The sequence below is a fragment of the Carcharodon carcharias genome, chromosome 1 (genome assembly GCF_017639515.1).
Source record: "Carcharodon carcharias isolate sCarCar2 chromosome 1, sCarCar2.pri, whole genome shotgun sequence".
Taxonomy (NCBI): Eukaryota; Metazoa; Chordata; class Chondrichthyes; order Lamniformes; family Lamnidae; genus Carcharodon; species Carcharodon carcharias.
The window spans coordinates 225,935,541-225,951,450 of NC_054467.1; the positions used below are offsets into that span (position 1 = coordinate 225,935,541).

The 15,910-nt window shown below is 44.6% G+C and overlaps 1 protein-coding gene across 1 annotated transcript in view; it reads left to right on the forward strand.

Moving 5' to 3' along the window:
- Nucleotides 1–15,910, forward strand: part of loxhd1a (lipoxygenase homology PLAT domains 1a) — a 287,997-nt gene that overhangs the window by 90,341 nt on the left and 181,746 nt on the right. Inside the window, exon 7 of the mRNA XM_041183529.1 lies at nt 6,933–7,047. Coding sequence (XP_041039463.1) covers nt 6,933–7,047 — 115 coding nt within the window. The remainder of the gene's footprint in view (nt 1–6,932; nt 7,048–15,910) is intronic.

Here is a 15,910-nt window from a genome sequence, read left to right on the forward strand (position 1 = left end):
ATGGTGGTGGTCAATTAAACAACTCACTGGAGGTCGGTGGGGGAGTGTTCACAAATATCCCCAACGTTAATGATGGATGAGCCCAGCACATCAGTGCAAAAGATAAGGCTGAATCATTTGCAACAATCTTCAGACAGAAATGCCAAGTGGATGATCCATCTCGGCCTCCTCCTGAGGTCCCCAGCATTACAGATGCCAGTCTGCAGCCAATTTGATTCACTCCACGTGATATCAAGAAACGGCTGAAGGATACTGCAAAGGCTACGGGCGCTGACAATGTTCTGGCGATAGTACTGAAGAATTGTGCTCCAGAATCTGCCACTCCCCTAGCCAGGCTGTTCCAGTGCAGCTACAACACTGGCAGCTACCCGACTATGTGGAAAATTCCCCAGGTATGTCCTGTAACAAAAAACAGGACAAATCCAACCCAGCCAATTAGCGCCCCATCAGTTTGCTCTCCATCATCAGTAAAGTGATGGAAAGGGCCATCAACAGTGCTATAAAGCGGCACTTGCTTAGCAAAAACCTGCTCACAGATGCTCAGTTTGTGGTCTGCCAGGGTCACTTAGCTTCTGACCTCATTACTGCCTTGGTTCAAACATGGACAAAAGAGCTCCCGAGGTGAGATGAGAGTGACTGCCCTTGACATCAAGACACCATTTGAGTGTGGCATCAAGGAGCCCTAGCAAAACTGGAATCAATGGGAGTCAGGGGGAAAACTCTCCACTGGTTGGAGTCATACCTAGCACAAAGGAAGATGGTTGTGGTTGTTGGAAGTCAATCACCTCAGTTCCAGGACATCACTGCAAGAGTTCCTCAGAGTAGTGTCCTAGGCTCAACCATCTTCAACTATTTCATGATTGAACCTTCCTCCATCAAAAGGTCAGAAATGGGAATATTCGCTGATGATTGAGCACCATTTGCGACTCCTCAGACACTGAAGCAGTCCATGTCCAAATGCAGCAAGACCTGTAAAATATCCAGGCTTGAGTTGAGAAGTGGCAAGTAACATTCGCGCCATACAAGCGCCAGGCAATGACCGTATGCAACAAGAGAGCATCTACCATCGCCCCTTGACATTCAATGGCATTGCCATTGCTGAATCCCCCACTATCAACATCCTGGGGGTTAGCATTGACCAGAAACTGAACTGGACTAGCCACATAGCCTACAAGAGCAGGCCTGAGGCTAGGAATCCTGAGTAACTCACCTCCTGACTCCCCAAAGCCTGTCCACCGTCTACAAGGCACAAATCTGAAGTGTGTTGGAATACTCTCCACTTGCCTGGATGAGTGCAGCTCCAACAACACTCAAGAAGCTTGACACAATCCGCTTGATTGGCACCACATCCACAAATATTCATTCCCTCCACCACTGACAAACAGTGGCAGCAGTGTGTACCGTCTACAAGATACACTGCAGAAATTCACCAAGGCTCCTTAGGCAGCATCTTTCAAACTCATGACCACTACCATCTAGAAGGACAAGGGCAGCAGATACATGGGAACACCACCACCTGGATGTTCCCCTCCACCCACTCACCACCTTGACTTGGAAATATTTCGCTGTTACTTCGCTGTCGCTGGGTCAAAATCCTGGAACTCCCTCCCTAACAGCACTGTGGGTGTACCTACACCACAGCAACTGCAGCAGTTCGAGAAGGCAGCTCACCACCACCTTGTTAAGGGCAATTAGGGATGAGCAATACATGCTGGCCTAGCCAGCGATGCCCACATCCCATAAATGAATAAAAAAAGACCCTTCAACATTCAGACCCCAATCTATGTCATCCTGCAGCCATATCTCTGTAATGCCTATCAGATCGCACTTATTTATTTCTACTTGCACTATCAGTTCATCTGTTTTGTTTCAAATGCTCTGTGCATTTAGATATAGAGCCTTTAATTTTGTCCTTTTGTTATTTTTGTAATGTCTGACCTTATCTGCTGATTTCCTCTTAGAATTATCTCTGTCCCTTCCTGTCACATTCTATTTATCATTTCCCATATTAGTACCAGTCTCTCTCACCTTGTCTCTACTCTTTGTTTACCACACTTCCCAAATGTGACCCCTTGCCCACACTATTTAGTTTACAGCATTAAAAGAAAATACTGAAGTTATTGGAAATCTGAAATAAAAACAGAAAATATTGGAAAATCCAGACCCAGCAGGTCTGGCAGCAGCAATTATCGATTTTGCTTCCAATTTCCACCCCTCTTTCAGCTTCACATGGTCCATCTCCAACACTTCCTTTCCCTTCCTTGACGTCTCTGTCTCCATTTTTGGTGATAGACTGTACACCAATATTCAATACAAGCCCAGCGACTCCCACAGCTACCTTGACTACAGCTCCTCACACCCCGCTTCCGGTAAGGACTTCATCCCATTCTCTCAGCTTCTCTGCCTCCATAGCATCTGTTCCGATGATGCTACCTTCCAAAACAATGCATCTGACACCATTTTCCTTTCTCCTTCACCAAAGTCTCCCCCCAACTGTGGTTGACACAGCCCTCATCTCCCATGCCTCTGCCCTTACCCTTTCTCCTTCCTCCCAAAACCAAGGTAGGGTCCCCCTTGTCTTCACTTTTCACCCCATCAGCCTTCACATTCAGAGAGTCATCCTCTGCCATTTCCACCAACCCCAGCATGATGCCACCGCCAAACACATCTTCCCCTCATTCCCCCTGTCGGCATTCCATAGGGACCATTCCCACCCAGACACCCTGGTCCACTCCTCCATTATCCCAACACCTCATCTCCTTCCCACAACACTTTCCCATGCAATTGCAGAAGGTGCAACACTTGCCCCTTTACCTCCTCTCTCCTCACTGTCCCAGGCCCCAAACATTCCCTTTAGATGAAGTAGCTCCTTCAATTTAGTCTACTGCATTCGCTGCTCCCAATGCAGTGTCCTCTATATTGGGGAGACTAAATACAGACTGGGTGACCGCTTTGCGGAACACCTTCGCTCAGTCTGCAAGCATGACCCTCACCTTCCTGTCACTGGCCATTTCAACACTCCACCCTGCTCTCATGCTCACGTGTCCATCCTTGGCATGTTGCAATGTTCCAGTGAAGCCCAACGCAAAGGAAGTGTTAATGGTAGTGGTGAAGAGTAAAGAAGGTGCTGATAGTGGCAAAAAGTAAGATAGCAGAAAGTGTTAATAGCCCAACGCAAACTGGAGGAACAGCACCTCATTTTCCGATTAGGCACTTTACAACCTTCTGGACTTAACACTGAGTTCAACAACTTCAGACCATGAACTCTCTCTTCCCTATTGACCCCTTCTAAATCCAATTTTTAGTTATTAATTTATTTATGTATTTTAAATTTTATTTTAGTCTTTTAGTTATTTGTTCATTTTTTAAATCCTCTTTCCCCAACCACCCCCCATCTCCTACAGGGCCATCTATCACTTGTTTTTATGTTTATCTTTCACAGATCGCTGACCCTTGTTCTGCTATTAACACTTTCTGCTATCTTTTTGCCACTATCAGCACCTTCCTTACTCTTCACCACTACCATTAACACCTGCTTTGTCTTGTGTCCATGACATCTTTGTCAATTTCTCCTTAGGCGTCACCATTCCCTGGACTTCTATCTTGTTCCACCTGCTCTTAAACAGTAAAAAATCTATCATATTTCTACTTCTCTTTAGTTCTGAAGAAGAGTCATATGGACTCGAAACGTTAACTCTGTTTTTCTCTCCACAGATGCTGCCAGGCCTGCTGAGTTTTTCCAGTGTTTTCTGTTTTTATTTAGTTTAGAGCCCTCTCCACTTCCCTAGTTATGTGGCTCACTAGAACATCAGTCCCAGCATGGTTCAGGTGTAGACCATCCCAAAGGTACAGCCCCCATTTTCCCCAGTACTGGTGTCAGTGCCCCACAAACCAGAACCCACTTCTCTCATGCCAGTCTTTGAGCCATGCATTCATTTCTATAATCTTATTTGCCCTGTGCCAATTTGCACGTGGCTCAGGTAATAATTACCTTTACCTTTGAGGTTCTGCTTCTTAATTTTGTGCCTAGCTCCTCATACTGATTATGCAGAGCCTCCTTCCTCATCCTGCCTATGTCCATGGTACCTACATGGACCCCAACAACTGGACTGTCCCCCTCCCACTGCAAGTTCCTCCCCAGCTCTGAGCAAATGTCTCAAACCCTGGCATCAGGCCGGCACACACAGCCATTTGGACTCTCGCTCTTTGCTAAAGAGAACAGTGTCAACCCCCCTCACTATCCTGTCTCCTACTACCACTACATTCCTTTTGGCTCTCCCACTTGAATGACTTCCTATACCACAATGCCATGGTCAGTTTGTTCATCCAGCCTGCAGCCCCCACTCTCAACCAAACAAGCTGAGAGAACATCAAACCTATTGAACAATTGTAGAGACTGACACTGCTGGCCTCTGGGTTCCCTTACCTACATCACTTGCAGTCAGAGCCTCCTTTCCCTGGCCACCTTCCAAATCAGAAGACCTTAACCTAAAGGGTGTGACCATCTCCTGGTACAAAGCGTCCAAGTAACTCTTCCCCCTCCCTGATGTGATACAGTGGCCGCAGCTCAGCCTCCAGCTCAGTGACTCTGAGCTGAAGTTCTTTAAGGCACAGACACTTACGGCATATGTGTTTGCCCTCGATCACACTGGCATCCAGGAGCTCCCACATGCTGCAGCCGTGACATATCACCTGTCCTTCTATCTTTCTGTGCTTTAATTAATTACTTAATTATTTTAATCATCTTTCTGTACTTTAATTAATTACTTAATTATTTTAATCAATTATTTATTTTCTTTTGTGTATTTTATAAATATTACCACAAATTGCTGTACTATTTTGAACCTTAGGAATTGAAAGGACTCACCAGATAGTAACTAAACAGCTAGCTCCTTCCCTGTAGTGGAGCAAGAACCAATTCCAGGGTGAAAAAGTTAGAAAAAAAACAAAGGGGTATCTTCTTCCCCTCCTCACCAAACTCCCTCAGCTCATCTTCTGCAGAGGAAAAAAGGAATATAATGCAAAAACACCAAACTGATTTGGATTAAAGCAGAAAGTGCTGGAAGTACAGATGTAGGTCTGGCAGCATCTGCAAAGAAAAAGAGAGTTAACATTTCGAGTTGAATATGGCTCTTAGAACAGCTTATTTGGATGTTCTGCTTTGTTTAGTTTGTTTCTGAACACTATTTTCTTTGGCAGTAATATTGAAGATGAAGCAAGAGTTTTTATATTAATTGGGAGAATGAGAAGAGTATCTTATATGATGTTGCATCTGATCACATCTCAAAACACCTCACAGCCAATGAATGATTTTCGAAGTATAATCTCTGTTGCTGTGCAAGCCAATACAGCAGCGAATTTGTACATGACAAGGTCTCAGAAATTAGATAAATGCCCAAGGTAGACCATTAAAGGGGTGATAGTTAAGGGAAATAAAGTGTTGCTGAAAAAGGAAACATGTTATCAAAGCATCAGGACAGCTCATAAGATAAACCAACAGTAAAAGGAACAACGATTTATACTGCATGAGAAGAGAGTACTGATGAATTGGCAAATGGAGTAGAGGTGTTGCCATGGAGAATGCAGCAGAGAACACTTAATTGCCATGCTTTTGTTCAAGCCAGGCAGGTCAACTCTGATTGGTCAAAGCATTGCCACAGAGGATGAACCAGGGAATGGCTGTCCCCCAAGCTTTTGCTTAGCTGGAAAAGGCGCAATACGCTCCTTCTGTCTACAAAGGACAGGGCCCTGTGTGTGAATATATGTGGCTTCTAGTATGCATAAGTGAGCCACACTGCAAGCCCGACTGATAATCTTAAACTGGTTTTCAGTGTAATTCTAGCTCAATCAGGATTGTTTAACAAGTTTTGTCCAATTGTGGAATCATATCTAATGTTAGACATTGAATTTTGCAAGCATGGGCTGGTTGTGTATGATCAGTACTTTGTCTGTTGCGAACAGCTGAAGGGTTGTGTTGTTTGATACAATCTACCAGCCTTTGGGACTAATGGCCTACATTCCTGGCATCACTCTGGCACTGAAATCCATATACCACATTACTCATTTGAGTGACAGGCAGAATGTCTTTTTGGCTTGACGGCAGCATCCTGCTAGTGGAGAATACCACTCGTGCTGCTACTGCATAGTAACAGTGTGCAACAGCTGGCTTCACCAGCTGTGCAAATGTTTGAGACACCTGACCCTTCCAGAGTAACCTGAGGTGGAGTGGGCAGTTTTCAGGGAAATAAAGTGGTCAGGCCACTTCCTCTGCTTTTCTTTGAATTGGCTTTCTGCACAGGAAGACAGAATCTCACTTTAGTGGAAGGGAGTGGGAGGTGTAATTTGAGCAATACCCTGTAGCAAATAGATTTCCACCTTGCATAATAAATGTCTCAAATTCTGGTTGGCGGGGTAGAACGTACAAGCCTTTTGCCCACAATTTTTTTGAAGAGGCAGCTTTGGGGTTGTGCCTTGTGGGGAGTGTTCAGCTCCCCCAGCAGCTCAGCTCCTGAGGCCCAGTGAAAGCCACACCAACTGAAAGATACCATATATTTGGTCATCTGAGGGCCTCAAAATGCTTCCTCAGAGAGGCAATCGATCCCAAAGCGGATTACTTAGGGACCTGATCTGGTGTCCCTTCAGGCAGTAAAACCTTTTCTTGATAGGAACTTCTTACATCCTCATTGGAGCAAGAAGATGCTGCTTGGATTTTCCTAGCAGGTTAGGTGGATACCTCACCTACAGGCTTGGGCCCTCCCACCACAGCAATTTAAATAACCCTATCCCTGTGATTTGGGACTTGGTCAACATTCTTGACTGAAAGCTGACGTGAGCCCTATTCTGTTTCATTCCCCATGTTGGGACAAACGGTTTTAGTCAATTATTTTGTTTCCCCCAATTGTTTCAAAGTTCCTGTCATCCTTCATTTACAGTTTATGAAGTGGTGACTGTGACGGGTGATGTCCGAGGAGCTGGAACCGATGCCAATATCTTTGTCACTCTCTTCGGCGAATATGGGATCACGCCAAAGGTGCACCTGACCAGCAAGTAAGTAAAGAGCACTTCCAGAGTTCAGGGCTCCGAAAGCAGAATGTCAATCCTTGTTCCAGGCAGTATTTAGCTTGCCCCACAAAAGGGTATAACAGAGAGTAGCGTCTATTTACCTCATGACCAGATCCTGTACTGATTGTTCAACTCATTCACATTTCCTATGACTAACATTTCCTTTAAAATTTAGTAGTCGCATACAGCCAGTGCGTGATTCCTTCAAATTTTTTAATGCAGCTCCACACATGCATTAGTTAGCAAGGCCTGCAGGGGACCTTCCAGACTGCTTCATGGCTGCACACCCACTCAGCTTATTGGGAGAATAGCTGACCTGTGGTTCCTTTGCTGTTACTAATAGTTTATAAAACTGCATTCTGCCCAGAGTCTGATTTTTTTTTTATATTGGGTGCACTCATTAACATCAGGTTCCAGGGAGAATAGGAAAGAAAAAGACCCTGCTCTTAAAATATAATGGTGATGGCTAATGACATCTAATAGTTTTGAGCAAAGTCAAGATTTTCGCCACCGTGATATAATACACTATATCAATAGTTTCACTGTATCAGGAGTTATTTTACATTTAGATTTATCTATAATAGTCATTCAGCTCAAGCTAATACTCTTGCTGCAGTTGTAATATTAATTTGGAGATTTACTGACCAATGGTAGGAGTTATATGCTCTGCTTCAGATTGACAGGCCTGATCTAAAGCTGACTGAGGACTTCACTGAAAAGTCCAGAGGATAAATAGCTTCTGCTGCTGAATTTAAATTATTTTTAATTTAAAAAGCTGCGAATGCATTGACAACCATTAAGCACTTACTGACTGATATGAAATTAGTGGAGAAAAACCATTAAACGCTTGACGGAGGTGTACTCCAAATATACAATTTTCAGATACATTGCTGTGACCAGTCCATCCAGTGCAGTGGGCATAGGTGCAGGAAAATCTCCCCCAACCCCCGCCCCCACCATCCATTATTCATCTTGCAGACCTCCCCCTCTGGAATAGAAATCAGAGCTTGTTTTTAGTGAAAGTTCTAATAGCTACAGTTATTCTAAATGGCAGTCACTTTTTTATTTATTCTTTCAGGGGTTAGGGTATCTTTCAGTGCTGTGAGGAAGCAGATGCTTATGGCAGAGTAGTTATCAGTGTCATTATGCACCGGCTGTGGGAGCCTGCTTGTTTTTACAACATAACTCAGATTGAAATGCAGAAACCCCTGTCACTAAGAATGTCCTTGGGCACTTTTGTGATCAGTTGCCCTTACTTGAGAAGCACCCCTCCCTCCATTCCACTTGAACCTTGGGGGTCTGGGATTGGACCCAACTAATCATGCAGCCATGACCTGTGTCTTGTACTGGCTTGACTGGAAGCTAAGCCTGTCAGTCAGGCGGACCTCCAGGTGGGGAACCTGTCAGGACCAACAGATGCACGCTGTGATGTTAAAACGTTCACATCTGAGATTCCTTCTCCCTGTTCATGTAACTCGCCACAGTAAATATCCAGCCAGCCTCTCTGTTTTCATCTTCTAGTTTCTCATCAAATATTTTGGGAAACAACCAGAAGGATTTTGCTCAAGACTAAGAAGCATTGTACTGTTTGTCTAGCTGAAATGATCCAACTGCAGCTTGGAAATTAGTGCACACTGCACTTGCTAGGACTGCGGGACTTGCCTTCAGCTTAAAGAGTCACTGTTCTGGGCCAAAAAATATATATAAAGTTCAAGCCCCTGGCTTTTGGAAGCTGCTGAAGTCTTCAAGTAGAAACTTTAATTAAAAGCACAAAAAAACAATTCAATAGGTAAATTTGATCATGTTTTTAAGAAATATGTTTTTCTTTTATTTCTTAATATTTTAATTTTGGTCATTAGTAATTCCAGTTACAGACAAAAAATGGCAGTCAATATTCTGTGACAATGCTTTTTGAATGATTCAATTTATTCATGATGGTGAATTGTTGACGTATTTGATAAAATTTTCCAATTGTACCATTTTTAGCTACAGTTTTTCATTGCAGATTGACATAAGGGCTTCCTATTAAAGAGGTTACACAGGATGTAAGGTTATTGTGTATAGGAAGTGTATGGTATATGCAAGTTGTTTAATAACTCACTCCATGGAACAACTTTGCAGCAACTATATTGTGATTGTTGACATAGCGGGAAAGGTTGAATTAGCAATTTAACAATGACAGTGGCCAAAAATGGTGACAAGAAGAAGGAAGGCTCCTTACACCAGACATACCAGCTCCAATGAATTCTTACACCAGCTGCAAGTAACTTGTAGACATGATTTGAAAAGGAGCCAAGGTGGTTTCAAATAAAAATAATTGAATTTATCACATCAAAGGTACAAAAGGAAAGAGAATAATGTTTTTATTCTGATAATTGAAAGCACTGATTACAAGGATATAACTGTGGGCGCAGGGCAAAAAATGAACTTTGTATACAGGAAAATGACTGTTAAATATGTGCCACAGTTCTGAACTATTTAAGATATTTTAGACCATTGTTCCTCGGTTCTAATACTGATCTTAACCTAACTTTGTTTATCCATTTCTACAGCACAGAGAAGAGGTACCCACTGAATTTTTAGGTTCACATTCAAGAACCTAAGAAGAAAGATACTGAATTTGACTGCTTAGATGTGTTTGTGTTGGCTTGCAGGAAAATACATGAAATTCTAGACCTGTTTTGCTATGTTTTGTCTTTTGAAGTAAAACAATTCATTGTTCGCCCCATTCTATTTACTCTCTCAATCATCCATGTATGGACAGTATTTAATGGAGGTGACCGGTGTCTCACCTGCTGGCTGGACAGTCAGTGACAACCCCGCATCACCTCTTTTGGGGAAGGCCCACTGCATTAAGCACCACTCAGCCACTGCAGCAGCAGCTGGCTTTCCCCCAGGTCAAGGACCCCAGGCAGGAAGTCCCACCTGCCAGGAGCTGCTGGCCAATCAGAGACCTGCGGCTCTGTTGAGCGGCAGCGCCACCAGACCGGTGTCGGCTACTGCCGGTACAACACCCATCCAAGGCCCAGGATCATCCCTGGATCACAGGCCACAAGTGAGTGATGGCGTGGGGGCATGGGGTGGGTCATGAGGGAGGGGGGGTGGGGGTCAACAGGAAGGGCAGCGGGTGGCTTTAGCAGGAACCTCCACTTCCCAATCAGGCATTTGAAAGAGGGACCGCCCCCCCCCACCATTAATTAATTGGGGTGGAGGTGGAGGCAGGAAGGCAGTGGGGTCCCCACTTCTCATCTGATTAGATGCCCTCCTGCACCAAATATACCATGGGGAAGGCATTAAATTCTACCCTATTTGTACTTCATGGGGGCAGAATTTTACACTCTGCGAGCAGGCGTGCCCGACCCAAATGGGTGTAAAATCGCGTGACATGACGTCAGGCGAACGTTCCAGCGTCATCACGCACTTGCGTAATATTTTGCCCACGGGTGCACATGGCAGCCGGAAGCATGCCTGCCGACAATTAAGCGGGCAACTAAGCCCATTATCAGCGCAACTGTCAGTGATTTTTCATGGCCTGTCCAACCTTACGGTTGGCGGTGGGCCAATCGGTCAGGCGGCCTTTACGTTTTTGATGAAACCTCACCCAAGGGCGGGATGAAACCTCCGTTAGGAGATAAAATAAAAAGGACTACCTGGGGACAGCATTTTTATGAGGTCTGCTTTCAGGTGCTTGATTGTCCTACAAGGACGTTTTTTGGTGCTTTCTTTTATTCTGTGGAGGTCTGCAGCTCCCTGAGGCAGCTGTCGGCCTTCAAGGAGTTCAGGGGAAGTGCTCACCCATGCCTACGGTCACACCATCGCCCGCCCTCTTCCCATCGGCAGTGCTGAGCCTTTGTCCGGGCGCAGCCAGTGTGAAATCACTATCATGGTCGATCATGTTTCCCGACCACTCCCGGGCCTGCCAATCCGCTTGCGCCCAACAAATCAGAAAAATTCAGGCCCATGTATGTGTGTATGTACATGAGATCTCTTCTGTACACTGATATGTACATGAGTTTGCATAGTTACATTCCTGTGCGTATTTGGTGCATGCATTAATGCATACATCTATGTATACGCATGTTGGCATGTATGGCGTATGTCTGTGGAGTTATATGTATTCATTTGAATATATTAAAGCCCCAATTTTAACCCAAAAAGACGAGTGGATCTTTAAAGTGACAGTGATGCAGTATAGTTTTGACTGCAGAAATCATGAGACCCACGTGGTGCCAAAGCGGTTGTGAGACTTAATGGAATGACCTGCTGCCCCTAGCCCACAATGATTCCTTGGACCTCCCCAGCGCCAGCCTCCCCTTGCCCTCCCAGCACTGGAATCTATTGGTTAAACCCCCACCCCTCTAGCATTCCCTTAAGGAGAAGTCCATTTCCTTGGATCCCCAGTGATATCTAGTTCCAACCCAAATTCCCACTCACTCCTGCCAACATTAATGTCATTCCCACCAGCTTTGAGTGGGGGACAGTTCAGTAGCATTTAAATGGCTCCCAGGAATTAACATGGCCTGGCCTCACACTGAAGACTTTCCCTCATACCCTCACCCCTCCCAATCAAACATTTCCTGAATTAAAATTGAGGCTCTTCTGTCAGTTTCATACTCTATTATACAGACAATAAACAGCTTCTCCCTTCCCCCACCGCCCACCCTATCGTCTTGGTTACTTTTCTTTGTCCCTTTATTTTTTTGGGCCCTGCATCTTTCTTCAGCAGAAATGGGAGACACACAATTTGCACACAGCCCACTTACAGGCTGCTAGAGAACCTATCGCAGTGGCTTGGAATACGAGAAACTCATTCTTAGATTGTCTTTTACCTTTCTGTCTCTTCCCTTGATATCTCCCTGTAATCGGGGGTGGAGGGGTTGGGGTGGGGGTGGGGGGGGGTGGGGGGGGGGGAGGGGTAAGATTGTGTATCCCCATTGGTTGACAATTTTGGTAAACCTACCATCATGATACACAACATCAGTGGATAAACAATTGTCTAAGCACTATCGATATGGGGGAATTTATTTATTTTTTGTCCCTCTTTTTGAAAATATTTTATATCCTTTAGTTCATTGGCAGTCTCCTTCCGCTGTTGAAAAAAACAATAGAAAAACAGGGTGAATGTCTTAATGGCAGCTTTCAGCAAGGGTAATTGTGAGAAGGAATGAGCTACGAGTGACTCACAAATGAATCTGTATCCTTACAGCAACCAGCTAAAAACAGGAACTCAAGATCGGACAACTTCGTCCTTACTGTTTGGGAGAATTTTGCACAATTTTCCCCTTTAGTTTCCTCTGCTTAATCTTCTTCGGAATTTTTGACTCGAGCTATGGCACAAATACCAGTAACTTCTCCAAGTGATTGTTCCACTTGTGTAAGTGATGGCAATGAGTGTCGTAAGGTTTTAAGAAGAGGGTGTACATAATTGTGCAGCTTTTGTTGTCATCCCATACCTACACAGGTACAATTTCCAGCAGGGGTCACTTGAACAGAGCCATTCTTTGATGCTGCATATTAAGTTTAAGTTTGACAAACCATAGCAAAAAGGATGGAATATCATGTATCTTCAGATGTAACAAGATCATGTACTAACCCAATGTCCTGTTGGCTATTTGAGATGTAAGAAAGCACATGAGATTCTGGACCTCCTTATCATGCGCTGTTAAAGAATCAGTGGCATCTTCAATTAACTGATGATACCATTCTATTATTAATGTTTGCTCTTTTTAATTATGCTGTAATTACTGCATTGTGACATTCTCAGTGCAGCCTTCAAGGGTATTGATTGAACAACATATTGTGTAAATGTATAGCAGCAACTATTCACGGCACGGAGTTATTGTCCCATGGTGCACTGAGACCATTTTAGATTTACCATTAGGCATGAAAAGGTCCTATTGGCCGGATTACTGGAGCATTTTGGTTGTTATTTGTGACCAACTACCCTGTCACTAATGGTATCACTTGATTTTATTTTACAATTTATTTTATTGCCACTTTTTAACATCATTTTTAAAATTGCTCCATGTCTCCTCCCGTGGTGTCCATGGGCTGGATTTAATGCAGCAGCCGCGGTGAGAACCATGGCGGCCAGACCCACTCCATTGTGGGAGAGGCCCCGTGTCAATCTCCCAGTGGCGGCAGAACTCCCCCGGTTAAGCCGGAGGGCAGAAGGGCTGACAGGAGAAGGGAATTCCCAGCTGCCACTGGCAGGATGTTGATTAGGCTCATTAATGGGATTATTGACACCCATTATCCTGAAACCCATGGGAACTTAGTGGTGGCTCGGGAATTAAATGTAGGCCATAGCCTCCCAAGTGGAAGGCGGGTGGGGGGAAATCCCTTGGTATCAGGTACTCTGTGCCTGATCTAGGGACCCAGCATGAGACAGGGGGTAGCAGCTGAAATCCACTTCCCTGCTCTTGCGTTGGACTAGGGTGATCACCATCCCAGATTTTATGGGATTGCCCTGTAATTGAGGTGATTGTGCCATCTCCTGGGCTGTATGTTACTGGGACACTGTTTTTCCCATATTTCAGACTTTAAACTTTGCACATGCACCTACATATTTGTGCCCCATCCGGCGCCCAATCTGACAGGTTCACTAGCACCTCCACCCACCTGCACCCCCACCACCACCACCACCCCCCACCCCCCACCCGCTCTCACAGGCTCACCAACACCGACTTCGCCAGCAACCCCTGCCCAATTGTACAGCTTCCCATGCCAAAGTGACGCTTAATGTTTTTCCCCAATAGTTGGTCACTGTGCCTTCAACCCTCCCCCCAGCCCCTTTCCCCTGACTCCCACTCCATGAACTCCATCCCACTCTCACTCACCTATGGCCTGGGGTCCCACGATTCTCCAGGCCTCTGGTGCCACCAGCAGCCACCGCTTGTGCTAGTGATGGCAGCAATGATGAGCTGCCAACCTCTGATTGGCCGGCAACTCTCAGCAGGCAAGACTTTTATCCGCCAGGCACCTCTATCACCAGGAAGGCACCACAGCAGCCATTTAAATGCCTGAGGGGCATTGATTCTTTCGGGCATCTCCTAGAAAACCTACCCCTTTGGTTCCCCAACCGGTGGGCAAGGCCACCATCAGCCCAATAAAATCCTGGCCCATGAGTGTTCCTACTTCCAGCATCCCTGCCAATGCATTGAAGCACCAAGGAAATATATAATACTGCCTGTCATGCTCACTAAAGTAAAAGAGGGCACAAGTTTCTGTTCAAAGTACTTGTCCAACAATCATTCAGCAGAATATCATCACATATATTTGATATCTATTCAAAAATATATAGCAACAGCCTGTGAAGGCCTGTTCCTGGAGTCTACTGCCCTATTCAGCCACTATAACCAATGAGGATGGGACACACAACTCATTCAGTGATTCCATTCACTGTAATGAGGCTCACACTTTGGATTAACCTGGAAGCCATTAATCCCAGAGACCTCTCCATTTGCTGAATTTGCAATGTAGTTAGAAAGCTTTTCAAGGCTGTCAGAGTTCTGGAGCAGCTAATGGTGCTGGTCTAAAATGTCAGTTGCACGGCATTGCATGGGGAAATGGTATCTATGCAGTTCCTCTTCAAAAGATACATATTAAAGTGATTGAGAAAGGAGGCAGCCATGAATTGGTGGGTCTCCAAGTGACTACTGAGAAAGTACTATTCTTAGCAACTACCAAATACATATTGGTGCCCTATTCCTTTCAAAGATAGAAATGTGTGTAAAAACCTTGAACAAAAAGTGCACCATTAGACTCTCCTTCATCTTTAACATGTATTTACTGAGTCAATCTATTAAACTTTAGTCCTGGAGATTAGGGAGCAAATTTTCATTTTCACTGCTTAGGTGATAATCTAATGAAATATAATACCCTCCCATTGTAGAACCAACCTTATTTCCATTTGGTTTAAAGACAACTTGCTAATCTGGACAATGTTATGACACAATTTGTGTCCTGGTTCTTGGAGAAAAGTTTCAATGCCTTGGCTAACCTGTTAACAAAGTGACCTTTCAACCACCCCCACACCCACTCTCGTTGCAATGTTCTACGGTCTTTCGGAGAGTTCTGATTTGCCATTGAAAGCCCAAAAAAGCCATGATAAGAGGGTAGAAAATGATGTATCGAAATGCACAAGAGATAACATTAACCCTTTGCTGCCCGTTCTCAGAATGTCCAGAAATTTTGCTATCGAGAAAATGCATGAGATTTTAGACGGATTTATCAGGATTTGGCTAAACTTTGAATGAAGAACGTTGTGGACTGAAGATGAGCTGCGTTACCTCTAAAATCTACCAAACCAGATAAAAACGATGAAATATCATGAATCTTCAGCAGTTCCTTCTGTTGTTGCTGACAACTAACGCTTTCCTTTTTCTTCAGCAACTTGGAGGAAAAAGAATACATGAAATTTTAGACCGATTTATCATGCGTGTCCTTCGGGCATTCTGTAAGACTGCTTATTGGGTCCAGGAGGTGCAGATCATGATAAATGGGATGGAACGTCATGTATCTTTTTTTTAAGTGTTCAACTGATAGACAACTAACTCTCCGGCCAGCATTTTATGGCCCCACTGCGGCGTGTCTCTCGCTCCCCCAGCGGATGCGGTGAGTTATTTAAATCTCTATTCAGTTTGGCGGGATCGTAAAAACCTGCCGGCGGGAGGGGCCATAAAATCCTGGCCTCTATTGTACAAATAACATGTTTGTGCATAAACTTTACAGGTAAGTGTTATTGGCAAACTCTCCTGCTGGAACCTGGCTTACAACTTTGTTCCTGTTTTCAATTTAACGTCATACTTGTGTAATAACGCAAATATCGCAGATGATCAGCCATCTC